Raw genomic sequence first — 21,020 nt, forward strand, 5'->3', positions numbered from 1 at the left:
TGTGCGTGTCTCTGTGTGCGTGTCCGTGTCTCTGTGTGCGTGCCCGTGTCTCTGTGTGCGTGTCTCTGTGTGCGTGTCCGTGTCTCTGTGTGCGTGCCCGTGTCTCTGTGTGCGTGTCTCTGTGTGCGTGTCCGTGTCTCTGTGTGCGTGCCCGTGTCTCTGTGTGCGTGTCTCTGTGTGCGTGTCCGTGTCTCTGTGTGCGTGTCCGTGTCTCTGTGTGCGTGCCCGTGTCTCTGTGTGCATGTCTCTGTGTGCGTGTCCGTGTCTCTGTGTGCGTGCCCGTGTCTCTGTGTGCGTGTCCGTGTCTCTGTGTGCGTGCCCGTGTCTCTGTGTGCGTGTCTCTGTGTGCGTGTCTCTGTCTGCGTGTCCGTGTCTCTGTGTGCGTGCCCGTGTCTCTGTGTGCGTGTCCGTGTCTCTGTGTGGTGTCTCTGTGCGCGTGTCACTGTGCGCGTGTCTCTGTGTGGTGTCTCTGTGCGCGTGTCTCTGTGCGCGTGTCTCTGTGCGCGTGTCTCTGTGTGGTGTCTCTGTGTGGTGTCTCTGTGTGGTGTCTCTGTGCGCGTGTCTCTGTGTGGTGTCTCTGTGCGCGTGTCTCTGTGCGCGTGTCTCTGTGTGGTGTCTCTATGTGGTGTCTCTGTGTGTGTCTCTGTGCGCGTGTCTCTGTGTGGTGTCTCTGTGTGGTGTCTCTGTGCACGTGTCTCTGTGCGCGTGTCTCTGTGTGGTGTCTCTGTGCGCGTGTCTCTGTGCGCGTGTCTCTGTGTGGTGTCTCTGTGCGCGTGTCTCTGTGTGGTGTCTCTGTGCGCGTGTCTCTGTGCGCGTGTCTCTGTGCGCGTGTCTCTGTGCGCGTGTCTCTGTGTGGTGTCTCTGTGCGCGTGTCTCTGTGCGCGTGTCTCTGTGTGGTATCTCTGTGCGCGTGTCTCTGTGTGGTGTCTCTGTGCGCGTGTCTCTGTGTGGTGTCTCTGTGCGCGTGTCTCTGTGCGCGTGTCTCTGTCTGCGTGTCCGTGTCTCTGTGTGCGTGTCCGTGTCTCTGTGCGCGTGTCTCTGTGCACGTGTCTCTGTGCGCGTGTCTCTGTGTGCGTGTCCATGTCTCTGTGTGCGTGTCCGTGTCTCTGTGTGCGTGTTTCTGTCTCCGTGCATCCAGATGAAAGCCGCCCTCGCTCCCTGTGTGGAAGCTCTCATTTTAACGGATCGCTTGTGCTATCTACAAGAACAGGTAAACACATTCAACTCTTTGTTAATTTGTAAGGAACGAAACAGTAAGACTTCTCCACAAATCTGGCCGTCGCCTGATGAAGCTGGTTGTAATTACTGGCGAAACGTCGTACTCAGATTGTAAATGTTGTGGCTTGGCTCTCCAACACACCGGTGTGCTGTACTAGTATAATACACTATACACTACACTATACACTACACTATACACTCCACTATGCACTCCACTATGCACTACTATACACTACACTATACACTACACTATACACTACACTATACACTACACTATACACTACACTATGCACTACTATACACTACACTATATACTACTATACACTACACTATACACTACACTATATACTACACTAATATACACTACACTATACACTACACTATACACTACACTACTATACACTACACTATACACTACACTATACACTACTATACACTACACTATACACTACACTACTATACACTACACTATACACTACTATATACTACACTATACACTACACTACTATACACTACACTATATACTACTATACACTACACTATACACTACACACTACACTATACACTACACACTAGTGCTGTACTAGTAACGAATTGGGCACGTTCTGTTTACGTGACAACCCTTACTAGTTGGCTGTGTCGGGTGGTGGCGGTTTTACGACACATTTATTTATTTACGCGATCTAACCCAAAGAACCTCTTATGGATGATATTGGTTGCGAAAGCCTCCCAACTGTTAAAAAAATATAGTCGATTCAGAATGAATACTGAACGATCTTCGACCAACAGATGATGATGGGCGTGCTCAGTGGCAACAATACAAACACTTTACCAGCAGAGCCAGAGATCAATCAAAACCCCGCCCCAATGTTTGTAGAGATATTGCAATGGCTGTACTGTAGGGGCGATCGCGCGGATTTTGGATGTAACCGGAGCACACATATTCGTTGTTCGGTTTCAGCATGTGACCTGTCGTGAACATTTCGAAGAACAGCAATGCATCACTGTTATTAGATGATTAATTTTTGGCTGAAGGGAAAATCCCCGGGTTGTTAGCTCGTGTCAAAATCTCGATTTGAAGCTTTCGTGACTGCAGGAATCCATACTGTCTGGTTCTGTCGGTAAAGTGTCAAAATCTCAGCGCGCCCGGTTAATCTGCAAGTCGGAAAATTTAAATAAATCACAACGTTTCGATTGCAACACAAGCGATCATCGTCGCCGGTGTTGCAATAGAAACGTCGTGATTTATTCTTATTTTATACCTCCGTGACTTTTACCGAAAGGTAGCAGAGAGTTTCGTGTCAAAATCTCAGCGCGCCCGGTGAATCCACAAGTCGGATGATCCGCGCATGCCGACAACCAAGAGTCTATCGTGGAGAGCAGTGGTTCTTAATCTTCACCGTAACCTCAGTCTCAGTCGTACAATGTGTTTTTGTAGAATGTTTATAAACAGACCAGGGGGTTGATGAGACGAAGTAAGTTGTGACTTCACATGCCCCGAGGCTTAATTTGTGTTTCGGTGATTTAGCTTCTAAAAAAAACCTGGCCACGTCTCGCTACCCCCCCCCCTAGAAGGGCATCTCGCATCTCCAGGGGATGCAGCGTGCACCCCAGGTTAAGAACCACTGGTGTGTAGTGTATAGTGTAGTGTATAGTGTAGTGTATAGTGTAGTGTGTAGTGTAGTGTATAGTGTAGTGTATAGTGTAGTGTATAGTAGTGTGTAGTGTAGTGTATAGTGTAGTATATAGTGTAGTGTATAGTGTAGTGTATAGTGTAGTGTATAGTGTAGTGTGTAGTGTAGTGTGTAGTGTATAGTGTAGTGTAGTGTGTGGTGTAGTGTATAGTGTATAGTATAGTGTAGTGTGTAGTGTATAGTGTAGTGTATAGTGTAGTGTGTAGTGTAGTGTGTAGTGTATAGTGTAGTGTATAGTGTAATGTAGTGTATAGTGTAGTGTATAGTGTAGTGTATAGTAGTGTAGTGTATAGTGTAGTGTATAGTGTAGTGTATAGTGTAGTGTATAGTGCAGTGTATTGTGTAGTGTATAGTGTAGTGTATAGTGTAGTGTTTAGTAGTGTAGTATATAGTGTAGTGTATAGTGTAGTGTATAGTGTAGTGTATAGTAGTGTATAGTGTAGTGTATAGTGTAGTGTATAGTGTAGTGTATAGTGTAGTGTGTGGTAGATAAGGGGAGCGGTCGTGCCCGCCCGTGACGTCGATCCTCAACGTTGAACAGGGGGTTGCCCACGCGGGCATCGTGCGGCTGTTCCACCCCTTGGTGTCCCCCCGGTGCTTCGCTCTCGTCGCAAGCAAGACGGCCCAACCCGACATCCTCGCCTCCTCGTCGCCCTGAGACAACATCATCATCACCACCCTGCCATCATCGCCCTCGTCACCACCATCATCACCAACATCATCATCACTACCACCATCATCACTACCACCATGGTCAACACTGTCATCACCATCATCACCAACATCACATCATCATTACCAACATCATCACCACCACCATCATCACCAACATCATCACCACCATCATCACCACCATCATCACCACCACCATCACCACCATCAATCACTACCACCATGGTCACCACCATCATCACCATCATCACCAACATCATCATCACTACCACCATCATCACTACCACCATCATCACTACCACCATCATCACTACCACCATCATCACTACCACCATCATCACTACCACCATCATCACTACCACCATCATCACTACCACCATCATCACTACCACCATCATCACTACCACCATCATCACAACCACCATCATCACTACCACCATCATCACTACCACCATCATCACTACCACCATCATCACAACCACCATCATCACTACCACCATCATCACTACCACCATCATCACTACCACCATCATCACTACCACCATCATCACTACCACCATCATCAACTACCACCATCATCACTACCACCATCATCACTACCACCATAGTCAACACTGTCATCACCATCATCACCAACACCATCATCACTACCACCATCATCACTACCACCATCATCACTACCACCATCATCACTACCACCATCATCACTACCACCATCATCACTACCACCATCATCACTACCACCATCATCACTACCACCATCATCACTACCACCATAGTCAACACTGTCATCACCATCATCACCAACACCATCATCACTACCACCATCATCACTACCACCATCATCACTACCACCATGGTCACCACCGTCATCACCATCTTCACTATCACGGGCACCTCCACGAAGCGTCTCACTGCTGCCACTCACTGTGACGATCGAGGGGGACCCCCCCCCCCCACCCCCGACGCTGGCAGATGGCCCTGTGGGGCACAAGGACAGCTTTCAAAATCACTCGTTCACTCGCCTACCAGCTCACTCACCCACTCACCCGTTCACTCACCCATTCACCCACCCATTCACTCGCCTACCAGCTCACTCACTCACCCACCCACCCACTCACTCACCCACCTACTCACTCGCCTACTTGCTCACTCACTCACCCACTCACTCACTCACCCACCCACTCACTCACCCACCCACCCACTCACCCATTCACTCGCCTACCAGCTCACTCACCCACTCACCCATTCACTCGCCTACTCACTCACTCACCCACCCACCCACTCACCCGTCCAAGTCACTCACCTACTCGCTCACCCATCTAGCCACTCATCTACTCACCCACCTACTCACCCACCTACTCACTCACATACCCACCCAACTACTCACCCAACTACTCACCCACTCACCCACCCATTCACTCACCTACTTGCTCACCCACCCATCTACTCACCCACCCACCCACTCACCCATCCAATTCACTCACCTACTCGCTCACCCATCTAGCCACTCATCTACTCACCCACCTACTCACTCATATACCCACCCAACTACTCACCCACTTTCCCACCCACCCATTCACTCACCTCCTTGCTCACCCACCCATCCACTCACCCACCCACTCACCCATCCAATTCACTCACCTACTCGCTCACCCATCTAGTCACTCATCTACTCACTGGCCCACCTACTCACTCACATACCCACCCAACTACTCACCCACTCTCCCACCCACCCATTCACTCACCTCCTTGCTCACCCACCCATCCACTCACCCACTCATCCACTCACCCACCCACTCACCTACCCACTCACCCATCCAATTCACTCACCTACTCGCTCACCCATCTAGTCACTCATCTACTCACTGGCCCACCTACTCACTCACATACCCACCCAACTACTCACCCACTCTCCCACCCACCCAGTCACTCACCTACTCGCTCATCCACACACTCACCCACCCACTCACTCACCCACTCACTCACCTACCCAACCACCCACCTAATTGCTCGCCTACCCACCCACCTAATACCCACCCACTCACCTACCCACTCACCTGTTTCCCCATCCACTCACCCACCCACTCACTCACCCACCTACTCACCCACCTACTCACCCACCCACCTACTCACCTACCCACTCACCCGACACTGAGAACAATAGTTATGAAGTTATCTCCGTGTCTACGTTACAGTTCTGTGTAGAATTCTTTTTTTGTAATTTTAAACTACTGCTTAAAGAATAAATATAATATTAATCTATTTTTAACCTACTTTGTTTTCCTTTTGTGCTGGAAATCTCAGAGTGCATCTGTGTCCGCCACCCCATCCCGCCCACCACCCCTACAACTGTCCACCCACCCAGCAGTGATCCGTGTGGTGGGGTAAAGTGTGGTAATCCCACCGCGTGGTGAAGTATGGCCGCAACGGTGACTAGGAGATGTTAACTACCTCGCCTGGTATACAGGAGGTCGTGGGGTCGATCCCGACCCTGACGCCTGCTGTATATTTGGGGTTTGCGTCTTTATCATCATCACGGTGGCTAGGAGATGTTAACTACCTCGCCTGGTATACAGGAGGTCGTGGGTTGAATCCCGACCCTGATGCCTGCTGTGTATTTGGGGTTTGCGTCTTTCTTTATCATCATCACGGTGGCTAGGAGATGTTAACTACCTCGCCTGGTATACAGGAGGTCGTGGGTTGGATCCCGACCCTGACACCTGCTGAGTATTTGGAGTTTGCGTCTCTCTTTATCATCATCACGATGGCTAGGAGATGTTGACTACCTCGCCTGGTATACAGGAGGTCGTGGGGGTCGATCCCGACCCTGATGCCTGCTGCTGCTGTGTATTTGGAGTCTGCGTCTCTCTCTCCCCAGGGTCGTGTGAATTTTTCCCCCGGTCCTCCTGTATTTTCCTCCACATTTTGAATAAACATCACCACGCGTTTAGAGTGTTTGGCTGCCGCTCTTAATGTCCACGTGATAAGCCACTTCGCTGAGCTATCATGTGTGACCAGGTCGCTTCCGATAACGAGCTACACAGCTCAACGCGGCTTTACCCGGTAAATAAAATAGTTTATTTCCGGCTCACATAGAGACCCACGGACTCGCGTAGATACCCAAAGTGCTCGCCACAAATGGACCACAATGCCTTGCTGACCTCGTCAAGAAGCACAAAGCGTCGTCGCGCGGAACTCCGGTCATCCTCGCAAAGCGGCTTTTGGCGAACCTTCGAAATGCGCTTCTGCGGCCGTCTGGAACGCTCTTGCGATATACGAGGAAGCCGCTGGGAGCAGTGCTGCACTCTCAAATCATCATCTAGATTCACAAACGAATTTCTTTAGAACTGTTGTGTTATAATAGGGTTTTTCCCCTTTTTTCTGGCAACAAAACTTAAATCTTCTTACAAAGATTAATGTTTGCTTTAACCACAATACTTGCAGTCAAAATGCAAACAAAAAACACACTATGATAATATATGCATTGTCCTTGGTGTGGACCAATCGTCCCTTATATGATCATAGTGTGTGTTTTTTTGCATTTTGACTGCAAGCATTGTGGTGAATGCAGACATGAATCCTTATAAAAAGGTTTCAGTTTTGTTGCCAGAAAAAAGGAAAAAACCCCTATTATTATATTTTGGTACTGGCAAAGGAGGTCTAATGAAACTGTTGCGTTCAGTTTGTCATCCCCCCTCCCCCCAGCACCTTCGATTGGCGCGGTTGGCTACGTACGGTGGGTGGTGCGAAGTAAGTTCAACGTACGAACGTCCCGACGCGAAGACTCGTGTGATGGCACGTCGGCTCATGCCTAAAGACTTGCGCAGACAGAGTCGAGGTGAAACCCGTTTCTCAGGTGTCGCCAGTTGCCGAGTCTTCGTCACGGCCGACCGAGACTCACGGGAGAATTTGCTTATTTTTAAATCCTTTATATTAAGTTCACTTGCTTGCTTGCTTGCGCGCTTACGACCGTGCAAATCTTTCGGTCGTTTTTTTAACCCACTTCCCGTGATCCAATCGAGCTGACATTTTGCACACAGACTCGTGCGTGACAATTTTCGTGAAAATTTTTTTCCAAAATTTTCCACTTTTTAGGAAAACATTTTTTTCATATTTAATTTAAAATACCAATGTGAAAAAAAATGAAACTCTTACTCAAGAAAAACAGAAATGAATAATAAAATAAAACCGATGCCACGCATATAAAGGATTTATAGTGAAAAACTTTGTTTTTACGGGTTAATTTTTTACAAATGACACGTTTGGGTTCATTCCAGCTCCCTAAATATCAGCGTCACTTCCACGCAAGGCGAGAGGAAGAGAGAGACACGCAAACTCCATATACACAGCAAGCGTCAGGGTCGGGGTCGAACCCACGACTAGAGGATAAGCCCACTCCGTTGAGCTGTCGTTTGCGATGACCAGGTCGCTTCTACCTGGTCAGCTGCATCGCTCAGTGGGGCCTTATCTGGTAAAATAAAACTATTAAAAACAGTTTAATCGGCCTCTCTAACCCTCCCAATGCTTTACTGCTGTACTATACTCTTTTTTATTTTATTTTACTGGCTTAAGGGCCACTGAGCTATGTAACTCTTTTTCAGAAGCGGCCTGGCCACAACTGAAAGCTCAACAAAGTGGCTGATCGCGTGGAGATGTGTAGCGGTAGTGAAATTGTCTAAACGCGTGTTGCTGAATGTGGAGGGAACAAGCAGAGGACCCGGAGGAAAATCCACGCGACCATTGGGAGAGAGAAACACGCAAACTCCAAATATGCAGCAGGCGTTTGGTTCGGGATTTAACCCACGACATCCTTTATACCAGGCGAGGGAGTTAACATCTCCTAGCCACCATGATGATGATGAGAGAGAGACACGCAAACTCCAAATATGCAGCAGCAGGTATCGTCATGGTCGAGATCGAACCCACGACCTCCTGTATACCAGGCGATGGAGTTAACATCTCCTAGCCACCGTGATGATGAGAAAGAAACACGCAAACTCCAAATATACAGCAGCAGGCGTTTGGGTCGGGATCTAACCCACAACCTCCTGTAGACCAGGCGAGGGAGTTAACATCTCGCCACGTTTTCTTTTTGCTTCTGAAGTATGGGCTCCGAATAATTTAAGTGAAAAATGTGAAGTGCATTCGTCATTTGTGGGTGTGGGTGGTTGTAGTCTTTGGTACGGGGAGCCGTGGGCACAGTGGTTAACGCTACAGGGCGACCCGAGTTCGATTCCCGCTCATGGCCACCAGCAACCAATGACGATGAATCTGAACCGGTCCTGGGCCTCCTCCCCCTAGGTCGACTCGGCCTCAAATAAGTACTTGGGGCGGTGTACAGTAAATATCGCCACTGGGGAGACAAAGGCGGTCGGGCGTGGTGCTGGCCACCCACCCCCTCGTGTGCCGTGCCGGCCTTTATAGGTGCTACTCGCTAACAGCACTTGCCCCTGTAGTCTGTTCTTTGGGTCTTTCGGTAAACTAGATTACCACTCGTCCACCATGCCTATTGCATGCGCTATCCGCTGCTGGCCTAGACTACCACTAGTCCACCATGCCTGTTGCATGCGCTATCCGCTACTGGCCTAGACTACCACTAGTCCACCATGCCTGTTGCATGCGCTATCCGCTGCTGGCCTAGACTACCACTAGTCCACCATGCCTGTTGCATGCGCTATCCGCTGCTGGCCTAGACTACCACTAGTCCACCATGCCTGTTGCATGCGCTATCCGCTGCTGGCCTAGACTACCACTAGTCCACCATGCCTGTTGCATGCGCTATCCGCTGCTGGCCTAGACTACCACTAGTCCACCATGCCTGTTGCATGCGCTATCCGCTGCTGGCCTAGACTACCACTAGTCCACCATGCCTGTTGCATACGCTATCCGCTGCTGGCCTAGACTACCACTCGTCCACCATGCCTATTGCATGCGCTATCCGCTGCTGGCCTAGACTACCACTAGTCCACCATGCCTGTTGCATGCGCTATCCGCTGCTGGTCAAGACTACCACTAGTCCACCATGCCTGTTGCATGCGCTATCCGCCGCTGGCCTAGACTACCACTCGTCCACCATGCCTGTTGCATGCGCTATCCGCTGCTGGCCTAGACTACCACTCGTCCACCATGCCTGTTGCATGCGCTATCCGCTGCTGGTCTAGACTACCACTAGTCCACCATGCCTGTTGCATGCGCTATCCACTGCTGGCCTAGACTACCACTCGTCCACCATGCCTGTTGCATGCGCTATCCACTGCTGGCCTAGACTACCACTCGTCCACCATGCCTGTTGCATGCGCTATCCGCTGCTGGCCTAGACTACCACTAGTCCACCATGCCTGTTGCATGCGCTATCCACTGCTGGCCTAGACTACCACTCGTCCACCATGCCTGTTGCATGCGCTGCTGGCCTAGACTACCACTAGTCCACCATGCCTGTTGCATGCGCTATCCACTGCTGGCCTAGACTACCACTCGTCCACCATGCCTGTTGCATGCGCTATCCGCTGCTGGCCTAGACTACCACTAGTCCACCATGCCTGTTGCATGCGCTATCCGCTGCTGGCCTAGACTACCACTAGCCCACCATGCCTGTTGCATGCGCTATCCACTGCTGGCCTAGACTACCACTCGTCCACCATGCCTGTTGCATGCGCTATCCACTGCTGGCCTAGACTACCACTCGTCCACCATGCCTGTTGCATGCGCTATCCTCTGCTGGCCTAGACTACCACTCGTCCACCATGCCTGTTGCATGCGCTATCCTCTGCTGGCCTAGACTACCACTCGTCCACCATGCCTATTGCATGCGCTATCCACTGCTGGCCTAGACTACCACTCGTCCACCATGCCTATTGCATGTGTAGGGGTTATTACGGGAGAAACAGCGGACAACAAACACAGGGCTGTCGGCACTCACATACACGGGTGGTCACACCGACGTCCGCATCAGTTATTGCCCACGCCCCCAGCCCTTGGAGGCGATCCCTATAAAAGGTGGAACCCAAAGAGCTCGAGTTGAGTTCGACACGAAGCTGACCAGTGAAGATCCAAGACTCGGAGATTAGGCCCTGGGACTCCCCGGTCTCGCCGTCCTTATAAGGGCCGAGCCGGGTAAGCCAGTGGCGCGGCCCAGGAGCTTCCAGACCGCTGCCCTTGTCAGGGCAAGGCTGGTTAGCTGGTGCCGAGATCTGTGCTTGCCAGGGCCAGATCAGTCAGCCTCCCGTAGCCCAGTAGAGGAGGACTGGGGGACAGGACAGAGGGCTTAGTACTAGGGTGGGTTTCCCATAGTACGGGTGAAGGGGCCGATACCCCTTCAACTATTGTATCTGTCCCGGAGTTAATAAACAGTGTGTCTCAACTTCGACATCGTCTCCTCCGCTATTTACTACATCTGGTGTTAGAAGTGGTCCAAGCATGGATACGAGACGGAAGACTCGTGCCCAAGACCCAGGAGAGGATGACGACGAGGGAGGGGCAGTGCAAGACATCGCCGCCGACGTACCTGCACAACTGCTGCCGGCTCCGACATCGGCGGGGTCGTCGGAGAGGGCCGGGACGTCGACTGACGAGTTGGCGTTGGCTCACTCGCGGCTGGCGGAGCTCTTGTATGCAGCGGCCGCTATGCTCGAACAAATAACTCGCCTGGGGCCGGGAGGAGCGACGCTGCGGGAAGATGGACAACGCCCGCCAGAAACTCCCGCCTTTACAACAGCGGGGCGACTCGAAATTCCCGCCTCACAGACAGTAGGGGCGGAGGGAGGAGTCCCAGCTCGTCACGCGGGGGACGGTGCCCAGCCAGCAGCCGCCACGTCATCGGCGGAGGCGGGTCGCGGTGGCGGCCTGTCAGGGGTTGCGACGTCACCACCAGCGGACGCCAGCACCGACCAAGCCCCGACCAACACGTCACTGACGGCGCGACACCCATTACAGTCCGCCATTACTCATACTGTACGGGGACGCGCTACGGATGCTGCAAGAGGATCGGAGACGGAGCCGACATTCCAGCAACGTCTGCCGGCCCTGCAGGTATTTGTTGCAAGCGACGGCGATTGGGGGGGGTTCCAGCGCCGGTTCTTGGCCCACCAAGAGATGGCAGGCTGGTCGGACAACGAGGCGCTGTGTGCTCTCCCGGCGTTATTGGACGGCGACGCCCTGGGCACCCTCACTGCTGCACCCAAGTCGGCACGCTCCACCATTCAGTCGGCGCTGCAGCTGCTGGCCACCGTTTATGGGCCGCCTTCTGATTGTCGCCAGCTCTTCTATGAGCGGCAGAAGGGTGACAAGGAATCGCCACTCGCTTATCGCACGGCCCTGCTGTCATTGGCGAAAGACGCTTTCCCGCGTATGGATGAAGAGGGGATCGATGCGATGGTGGCCGAGAAAATTTTGCTGCTGGCTGACGATCTGGACTTCACCATCTTAGCGCAGGACGATGCGGATATGTCATCACTGCGGGCTGCAAGGCACATTCACGCCAATCTCATCTCCCAGCGGAGGAAGGCGAACAAAGCTGCTGCACGACACACCGTGGCGGCGACCTCTTCCGGAATGGAGGGAGCCTTCGCTGCGGATCGTTCTGCAGGATGGCGATCTGCCGAGCGTCCAGCTCGGGACGTCCCAAGCCACCGAGACCAGCCCAAGTCCTCTGGAACGCTCGTCGTCTGCTATAATTGTGGCCTCCGGGGTCACGTGGCGTCCGGATGCCGGGCTCCTCGACAGCGCGGTGCGAGACCTGGAGCTGCGGACGGCCCTCCTCACAAGCCTTCGCAACATCCTCGGGCAAGTCATGGCACCCCACATGTTCGGCCTGCACACACACCCACTTTCCTATCACATGGTCCGACACACAATTCTCGGGGGTTGGGTGCTGGTGCGTCGGGTCGCGGCATGTCGGGGAGGGCGCTCCAACCGGGCCAATGGTCCGAGTTGGCTCACCGAGTTGTGGCTGCATCGGCGGGGTCGTCCATTGTCGCGGGACATATTGACGGGGTGGAGGTACGGTTATTGGTCGATACGGGAGCTTCGGCAACTATCATTTCGGATTTGATTTATAATATTCTGCCCGTTCAGAGTCGCCCGTTGCTCCCTGTCGATATACCGTTTTACGCTGCAAATGGGGGCTCGTTGGGTATTATCGGTCAAATTCGAGCGCAAATTTCCATAGGGGACATTAAACTATCTGGGCCGGTGTTCGTCTCTTCCTCGCTGGCTATTCCGTGCCTGTTGGGGACTGACTTTTTGGCCAAATTGCCCATCAAAATTCTGATTGACCAGCAATGCATCGAGCTTCCATCAGGCCGACGTATGACGTTCCTACCTGCCACCCCTGCCGTGCGTGTTGCCTGTGCTACGGTACAGGCGCTTGTTGCTCGGACGGTGCGTGTACCCCCGGGGGCACAGATGTTGGTACCCCTGCGCTTGCGTCGTCCGTTCGATAAAGGGGTCTTGGACCGAGGCGTTATTTTGGGACCATCTAGAGCCGGGGTGAGTGGGCCAGATCTGGTAACGGCCCAGACTATTGTTAAAGGGGATGGGGACCCGTTTATCGCGGTCCTCAATGTCGGGACACGGACGGCAGTGGTTTCGCAAGGTACCGTGTTCGCACATGCGGTTCCGGTACCTGCGGAAACGCCAATCGTTGGCCAGGTGGCCACCGATTCTCATACGCGATTAGCCTCAGACGCTGACGAGGGTTGGCTGGATGCGTTGTGTGCTGAGTCACCTGACCTGTCCGACGCACAACGTGCTAAATTACGCGCCTTATTGCGAGAATTTTCCGACGTTTTCAGTAAACATAAATACGATATCGGATGTACCGAATTGCTACGCCACCATATTGACACCGGTGACAACGCTCCTATCCGCCAGAATCCTTTTCGGTTAAGTCCCGCCGAAAAGGATCATGTCAAATCGGCTGTAGATGACATGTTGAAATCGGACATAATTTCTCCCTCAACCAGCCCTTGGGGTGCACCCATAGTGTTGGTTAAAAAGCACGACGGGTCCCTAAGGTTCTGCGTTGATTTCCGGCGATTAAATAAGATCTCGGTGGCCGATGCTTATCCGCTTCCTCGAATGGACGAATCGCTGGATGCCCTCGCGGGATCGCGATTCTTTTCCACTTTGGATTTGCTCTCAGGATTTTGGCAACTTCCCTTGGACGACGAATCTAGACCCAAAACTGCTTTCCGAACGCCGCACGGCCTCTTCCAATTCAATCGCTTACCCATGGGATTACACTCTGCTCCCGCGACGTTCCAGCGCCTGATGGAATTGGTCCTCGCTGGCTTGCAATGGGAGGTGTGTTTGATTTACCTGGATGACGTTATCGTATTCAGTAAGACGTTCGAGGAACACCTTGATAGGCTTCGGGCCGTCTTTCTCAAGATGCGCGCTGCAAATTTGAAATTCAAGCCACAAAAGTGCCATTTGCTGCGCGAATCTGTTAAATATTTGGGTCACATCGTCGGCCGGTCAGGTATCTCAACCGATCCCGCCAAAACGCGTTGTGTCAGCTCCTGGCCTACCCCAACCTCGGTGGGGGAGGTTAGAAGCTTCATCGGCTTTGCTTCATATTACCGTCGGTTTGTTGCGGACTTTGCTTCCATCGCTAAGCCACTACATGCCTTGACGTCAAAAGGGGTCAAATTTCATTGGGGGCCGGTGGAGAACGCCGCTTTTGTCTCTCTTCGGGATGCCCTGGTGGGGGCCCCGCCGTTAAGCTACCCCGATTTTTCCATGCCGTTCGTGCTCGACACGGACGCGAGCAATACCGGGATTGGAGGCGTGCTGTCACAAATTGTGGGTGGCGTGGAGCGCGTTGTGGCTTATGGTAGTAGAGTACTGTCCCCGGCCGAGCAGCGGTACTGCGTCACCCGCCGCGAACTGTTGGCTATCGTGTTCTTTATCCAACAGTACCGGCCATATCTGTACGGCCGGCATTTCACCGTCCGTACAGATCATGCGGCATTGCAGTATGCCCTACGAATTAACCAGCCATCGGGGCAGTTGTCCCGATGGCTCGAGATCATGCAGGATTTCGATTTTGAAACAACTTACCGGAAGGGGATTCGCCACACCAATGCCGATGCCCTATCACGCCTGCCGATCGCCCCGGATTGCACTTGTTTCTTGGGTTCGGGCCATTGCAAATCGGCAAGTGACGGTCAGGATCGGGTTCTTGCGGCCACAGTTGATACTCCTTCGGACGCTGGTCCTATTTCGGAGGGTGGGAGTGATTCCCTACTTGGCTTGTCGAGTGCTGAGTGGGGCCGCCTCCAAATGGAGGATGCGACCCTCCTGGCACTACGACGTCGCGCGGAAGGATCGGGTCCAGGGAAGTCGGGCGTTGACTCATGGGGGTGGTGCCAGGGCGTACTCATGCATTGGGACGGGACAATCCGCCGTCACAGGCTGGTGGTGCCTTCCACGTTGAGGGGTAGGGCTGTATGGGCTGCTCATGAACGGCTCCTGCACCTGGGTACCCTCAAAACACTTGCCACGCTCCAGCTTAATTACTTTTGGCCGGGCATGGCAAGAGACGTGGACGATCTGCTGCGGTCCTGTACCCAGTGTGCACAACGGAAGCCGCCGGCGAAGGGAGCCAGTCCACCGCTCCAGTCCATTTCGGTCACCCGGGTTAACGAGCTGGTCGCCCTTGATATTTTGGGACCGTTTCCTTCCACGCCGAGGGGTAATAAGTACCTGCTGGTTGGCGTGGAATATTTCACGCGATGGCCTATGGCTTGGCCCCTCGCCAACCAGTCCGCAGCGGCCGTTGCGGAGGCTTTTGTTCAGGGCTACGTCCTCGACAAGGGCGCTCCGGAACGGTTGTTGACCGATCAGGGAAAGAATTTCACTAGTACCCTCTTACACGAGGTATGTGGCCTTCTGGGTACCAAGAAAGTTCGTACCTCGCCTTACCATCCACAGACGGATGGGATGGTGGAACGCTTGCATAGGACTCTTACGTCCATGCTATCCCACCAGGTATCTGAGTCCCAAAACGATTGGGATCTACGGATCGGGGGAGTCCTGGCGGCATACAGGATGGCTCCTCACGCGGCGACCGGTTTCTCGCCATTTTTTTTGATGTATGGTCGCGAGGTTGACCCGCCTGTCGCGACTCAGCTGGCGATTGCCGCGCCTCATGCTAAGTCGAAAATCGCCGACCATGTTAAATTCAACATCCTTCGCTTGGCAGAGGCACGGCAGGCGGCCATGCAAAACTCTGACTCCCGCCAGAAACAAAACGAGAGGTTGCGGTCGCGCCGGACTCACACGCACGAATGGCACCCGGGCGACCGAGCATGGTTGCACTGCCCCCAGGTGCCATTGGCCACCTCGGCTAAGTTGTTGCGACCATGGAGGGGCCCCGTTGAAATTGTGCAGGTTGTACGGCCTCAATGTGTGCGCATTAAGTGGGGGAAGCGTCGGTGGTTTGTACACCCTTCACGGTTAAAGCCATTTTTTGCTCCGCACGCTTCCTCCCACGAAAATGGCCGAACATGTGGGGAGTCCTCTGACTCCGGGGGGGCGGGATCGATGCCAGCCTCTGATCCACTAATGACTGTCCCGTCTTCAGGAGCCCCAGGACTGAAGCCCTCTGGGCTGCCAGCCTCCCCCGTGGGGGGCGGCGCTGGCACGTCCGGGAAACCGGACGACCAGGCACCTGCTGATGCGACACCTGCCACCGACTCTACCAAGCCGGCCCCTTGTGACGGGCCCGCTGCACGGACTCGCGCCAAAACGCGCCGGTTGTTATGATTCGCTTTCCGCGCGTGTTCCGTTGCTGCGGAACCCGCTCATTGTATATATGTTTTTTTGGTTGTATGTGTGTGTAATAACGATGACCACGCTATCTGCTTGTTGCTTGCTGTCCATGTAAGTGTGTGCGTGTGTTGGGAATGGACGGAGAGTCTGCTGTGGTTGCTGAGTTTCAAAGGGAGTGTGTGCGCTGCTGCGTGGAGTTGTTATCTTGATGGTATAGTTAATTATTAACGTGGGAGCGTCGGGTACCCTGTGCTGTACCATCTCGTGGGTTACCGTGCGCGATGGGCTTAATTGAAAAAAAGAGAAAAAAAATGTTTTTTTTTTTGGGGCTGTATTGTGCTGCGAGGTGCGGTGTGCGATGCGGTCGTTGCATGACAGAGAATAATTGTGTTGTGGTTGCAAAGTTGCGACGGGATTGATGGTGTGTTGGTCGCCTGCAGATTTGCTTGCTATTGTGCTTCAATGTACGCGTGTGATCGCGATATGCTGATTGCATGTGCTGTTATACCGTTCTGTATATGTATTGCGGTTCTGCGTGGGGGTTTTTTTTGTTATATAGGGAACCATCGGTTGATGTTACGCTTGTTCTTGTTATTGTTACTGTTACGAGGCACACGTGTATTGACGGTGTTAATCTTTATTCTTGGGGGTTGAGGGATTGTTGCAGCCGGGACGGCTGCGAGCTGTACAGGGGGGGGTGATGTAGGGGTTATTACGGGAGAAACAGCGGACAACAAACACAGGGCTGTCGGCACTCACATACACGGGTGGTCACACCGACGTCCGCATCAGTTATTGCCCACGCCCCCAGCCCTTGGAGGCGATCCCTATAAAAGGTGGAACCCAAAGAGCTCGAGTTGAGTTCGACACGAAGCTGACCAGTGAAGATCCAAGACTCGGAGATTAGGCCCTGGGACTCCCCGGTCTCGCCGTCCTTATAAGGGCCGAGCCGGGTAAGCCAGTGGCGCGGCCCAGGAGCTTCCAGACCACTGCCCTTGTCAGGGCAAGGCTGGTTAGCTGGTGCCGAGATCTGTGCTTGCCAGGGCCAGATCAGTCAGCCTCCCGTAGCCCAGTAGAGGAGGACTGGGGGACAGGACAGAGGGCTTAGTACTAGGGTGGGTTTCCCATAGTACGGGTGAAGGGGCCGATACCCCTTCAACTATTGTATCTGTCCCGGAGTTAATAAACAGTGTGTCTCAACTTCGACATCGTCTCCTCCGCTACTTACTACACATGCGCTATCCTCTGCTGGCCTAGACTACCACTCGTCCACCATGCCTATTGCATGCGCTATCCACTGCTGGCCTAGACTACCACTCGTCCACCATGCCTATTGCATGCGCTATCCTCTGCTGGCCTAGACTACCACTCGTCCACCATGCCTGTTGCATGCGCTATCCGCTGCTGGCCTAGACTCTTGTGCCCCGCCCACTCCGTTCTGACACTTGGGAGACGCCCACTTCTAGACCTTTATAAACAGTTTGCATTTAGAGGCTTTACCCCCCTTCCCTCTCCGCCTGATGACGCCCGCTTGTGTTGCGACAGAAACTTCGTAGTTTTTTTGTTGATTTCATTTTTATTAACTTGAACCTATCCACGTGACTTTACCGAAAGACCCACAGAATATGAATTCCTGCGGTCACAAACGCTTCAAGTCCCCTACAGTCTGTTAAGGGGCCGTCCATAAATGACGTCACGCACCTAGGGGAAGGGGGGTCAGACATTTGTGACGATGTGTGACGAGGGGGGGGGGGGGGTTGAGAAATGTGACGTCACATGAAAATGCGCAACTTTAAATAAATATAGACAACACGTTCTACTTAATTAAATAGACTTTTTAATAAATGTTTTCTCCTACAAAATCAGAGTGCAACGCCACATTAAACACGCACTACAATGACAATAGTTAAAGCGATTTGAAGCAAGTTTTATTTGGGGGGGGGGGGGCAGAGCTTTGTGACATCATATTTGAGGGGGGGGTCTGACTTTTTGTGACGCCGGCCCCCAAGGCGACACGGGGGATCTTTGTGCTTGATAGCTGTCGAGACCGAGGCCTTTGATCCTCCCCCAAGTGACAGCTGTGCCACATTCCACGCGTGTGTCTGCGAGACGTCAATGTCTCTACAGGATTAGGGGCCGTCCATAAATGACGTCACGCGATTTTGGACGATTTTTGACCTCCCCCCCCCCCCCCTTCGTCACGACGTCACAAAAAGTCAGACCCCCCCCTCAAATATGACGTCACAAAGCTCTGCCCCCCCCCCAAAAAAAATAAAACATGCTTCAAATCGCTTTAAACTATTGTCATTGTAGTGCGTATTTAATGTGGCGCTGCACTCTGATGTTGTAGGAGAAAACATTTATTAAAAAGTCGATTTAATGAAGTAGAACGTGTTGTCTATATTTATTTAAAGTTGCGCATTTTGATGTAACGTCACATTTCTCAAACCCCCCCCTCCCCTCGTCACACATCGTCACAAATGTCTGACCCCCCCCCCTAGGTGCGTGACGTCATTTATGGACAGCCCCCTATTATTTTTTGTTCCCTCCCAATAATGTTATGATTATCATTAACCCGAGCTTAGCCTCACCGAGTCTCAAGACTCTGCTGTTCGGGAGGGTCCTGCCCGCCCGGTGTTTGGGAAATTGGGGGGAGGGGGGAGTGGGGCGGGCGATGCTGCTGCTGTTTGGGGCATCACGGTGGCGAGGAGATGTTAACTACCTCGCCCGGTATACAGGAAGTCGTGGGTTCGATCCCGACCCTGACACCCTCTGTATATTCAGTTTGCGTGTCTCTCTCTCTCATCATCATCACGGTGGCGAGGAGATGTTAACTACCTCGCCCGGTATACAGGAAGTCGTGTGTTCAATCCCGACCCCGACGATGCCTGCCGCATATTTGGAGTTTGCGTGTCTCTCTCTCTCTCTCCCCATGGTAGCGTGGATTGTTCTCCGGGTTCTCCGCTTGTTCCCTCCACATTTAGAAACACGCGTTTAGAGTACAGTATGTTGCTACCGCTACACATCTCCACGCGATCAGCCAGAACAGCGGGAGATCATACAAACTCCACTCACTCTGTAGCACAGGCAGAGATCATACAAACATCACTCACTCTGTAGAACAGGCAGAGATCATACAAACATCACTCACTCTGTAGAACAGGCAGAGATCATACAAACATCACTCACTCTGTAGCACAGGCAGAGATCATACAAACATCACTCACTCTGTAGAACAGGAGATCATACAAACATCACTCACTCTGTAGCACAGACAGAGATCATACAAACATCACTCACTCTGTAGAACAGGCAGAGATCATACAAACTCCACTCACTCTGTAGAACAGGCAGAGATCATACAAACTCCACTCACTCTGTAGCACAGACAGAGATCATACAAACATCACTCACTCTGTAGAACAGGCAGAGATCATACAAACTCCACTCACTCTGTAGAACAGGCAGAGATCATACAAACATCACTCACTCTGTAGCACAGGCAGAGATCATACAAACATCACTCACTCTGTAGCACAGGCAGAGATCATACAAACATCACTCACTCTGTAGAACAGGAGATCATACAAACATCACTCACTCTGTAGCACAGACAGAGATCATACAAACATCACTCACTCTGTAGAACAGGCAGAGATCATACAAACTCCACTCACTCTGTAGCACAGACAGAGATCATACAAACATCACTCACTCTGTAGAACAGGCAGAGATCATACAAACTCCACTCACTCTGTAGGACAGGAGGAGATCATACAAACTCCACTCACTCTGTAGAACAGACAGAGATCATACAAACTCCACTCACTCTGTAGAACAAGGAGAGAGAATTTAAACTCTGCATCTAAAGGTCCCCGAGTCCGGGAATCGATCCCAGACGCGTCTTGATTCACACCCATTTGTAATTATTATTATTGGTGGAATTTAGCAAACCTAAATATAGGGCCAGATGTTGGTGACCGAGCTGAGACGATCAACTCGCTGAACTTGAAAACCCGGTTTACTCTGTGTGGGTCTGTGGGTCTCTGTGTGAGTCTATGGGTCTCTCTGTGAGTCTATGAGTCTCTGTGTGAGTCTGTGGGTCTTTGTGTGATTGGTCTATAGATCTCGTGTGAGTCTATAGCTCTCTATGTGATGAGTCTATGGGTCTATGTGAGTCTATGGCTCTGTGTGATGAGTCTATGGGTCTCTGTGTGAGTCTATGGGTCTCTCTGTGAGTCTATGAGTCTCTGTGTGAGTCTATGGCTCTTTGTGTGAGTCTATGGGTCTCTCTGTGAGTCTATGAGTCTCTGTGTGAGTCTATGGCTCCCTGTGTGATGAGTCCATGGGTCTCTGTGTGTGTCTATGAGACCCCGGTGTAATCTCTGTGGGCTTCGCTGCTTTAACCCGGATGGGAACCCATGCTCTCAGCGGTCGCTGACTCAGCGCCCAGCGGCCTCCGACACTGAAATCGACTCTTGGTTGAGCAACTGTGGAGGCTGACGTCCACCCCATCGCCCTCGCTGGGCAGGTGGAGCGCAACGTCCGCCCCTTCCGCTCCCTCCTCCACCGCATCGATGGGCTCCCGCCAGACCCCCGCCGACCGGATTATCGCCCCCCCCCCCGCGCTAGCGCCCTCTCTGAGGGACGTGGCTCAAC

General features: G+C 52.4%; 1 protein-coding gene across 1 annotated transcript in view; it reads left to right on the forward strand.

The window, feature by feature from the left end:
* LOC133360280 (probable methyltransferase-like protein 25) overlaps positions 1-5,942 on the forward strand; it is a 36,172-nt gene extending 30,230 nt beyond the window's left edge. Inside the window, 2 exon segments of the mRNA XM_061578918.1 lie at positions 1,139-1,210; positions 3,454-5,942. Of these exon segments, the coding sequence (XP_061434902.1) occupies positions 1,139-1,210; positions 3,454-3,570 (189 nt within the window). The 3' untranslated portion in view covers positions 3,571-5,942.
* The last annotated feature ends 15,078 nt before the right edge of the window (positions 5,943-21,020 follow it).

Source organism: Lethenteron reissneri, chromosome 68 (assembly GCF_015708825.2).
Source record: "Lethenteron reissneri isolate LAM-NWPU_2019-01 chromosome 68, ASM1570882v1, whole genome shotgun sequence".
In the NCBI taxonomy this organism is placed as follows: domain Eukaryota; kingdom Metazoa; phylum Chordata; class Hyperoartia; order Petromyzontiformes; family Petromyzontidae; genus Lethenteron; species Lethenteron reissneri.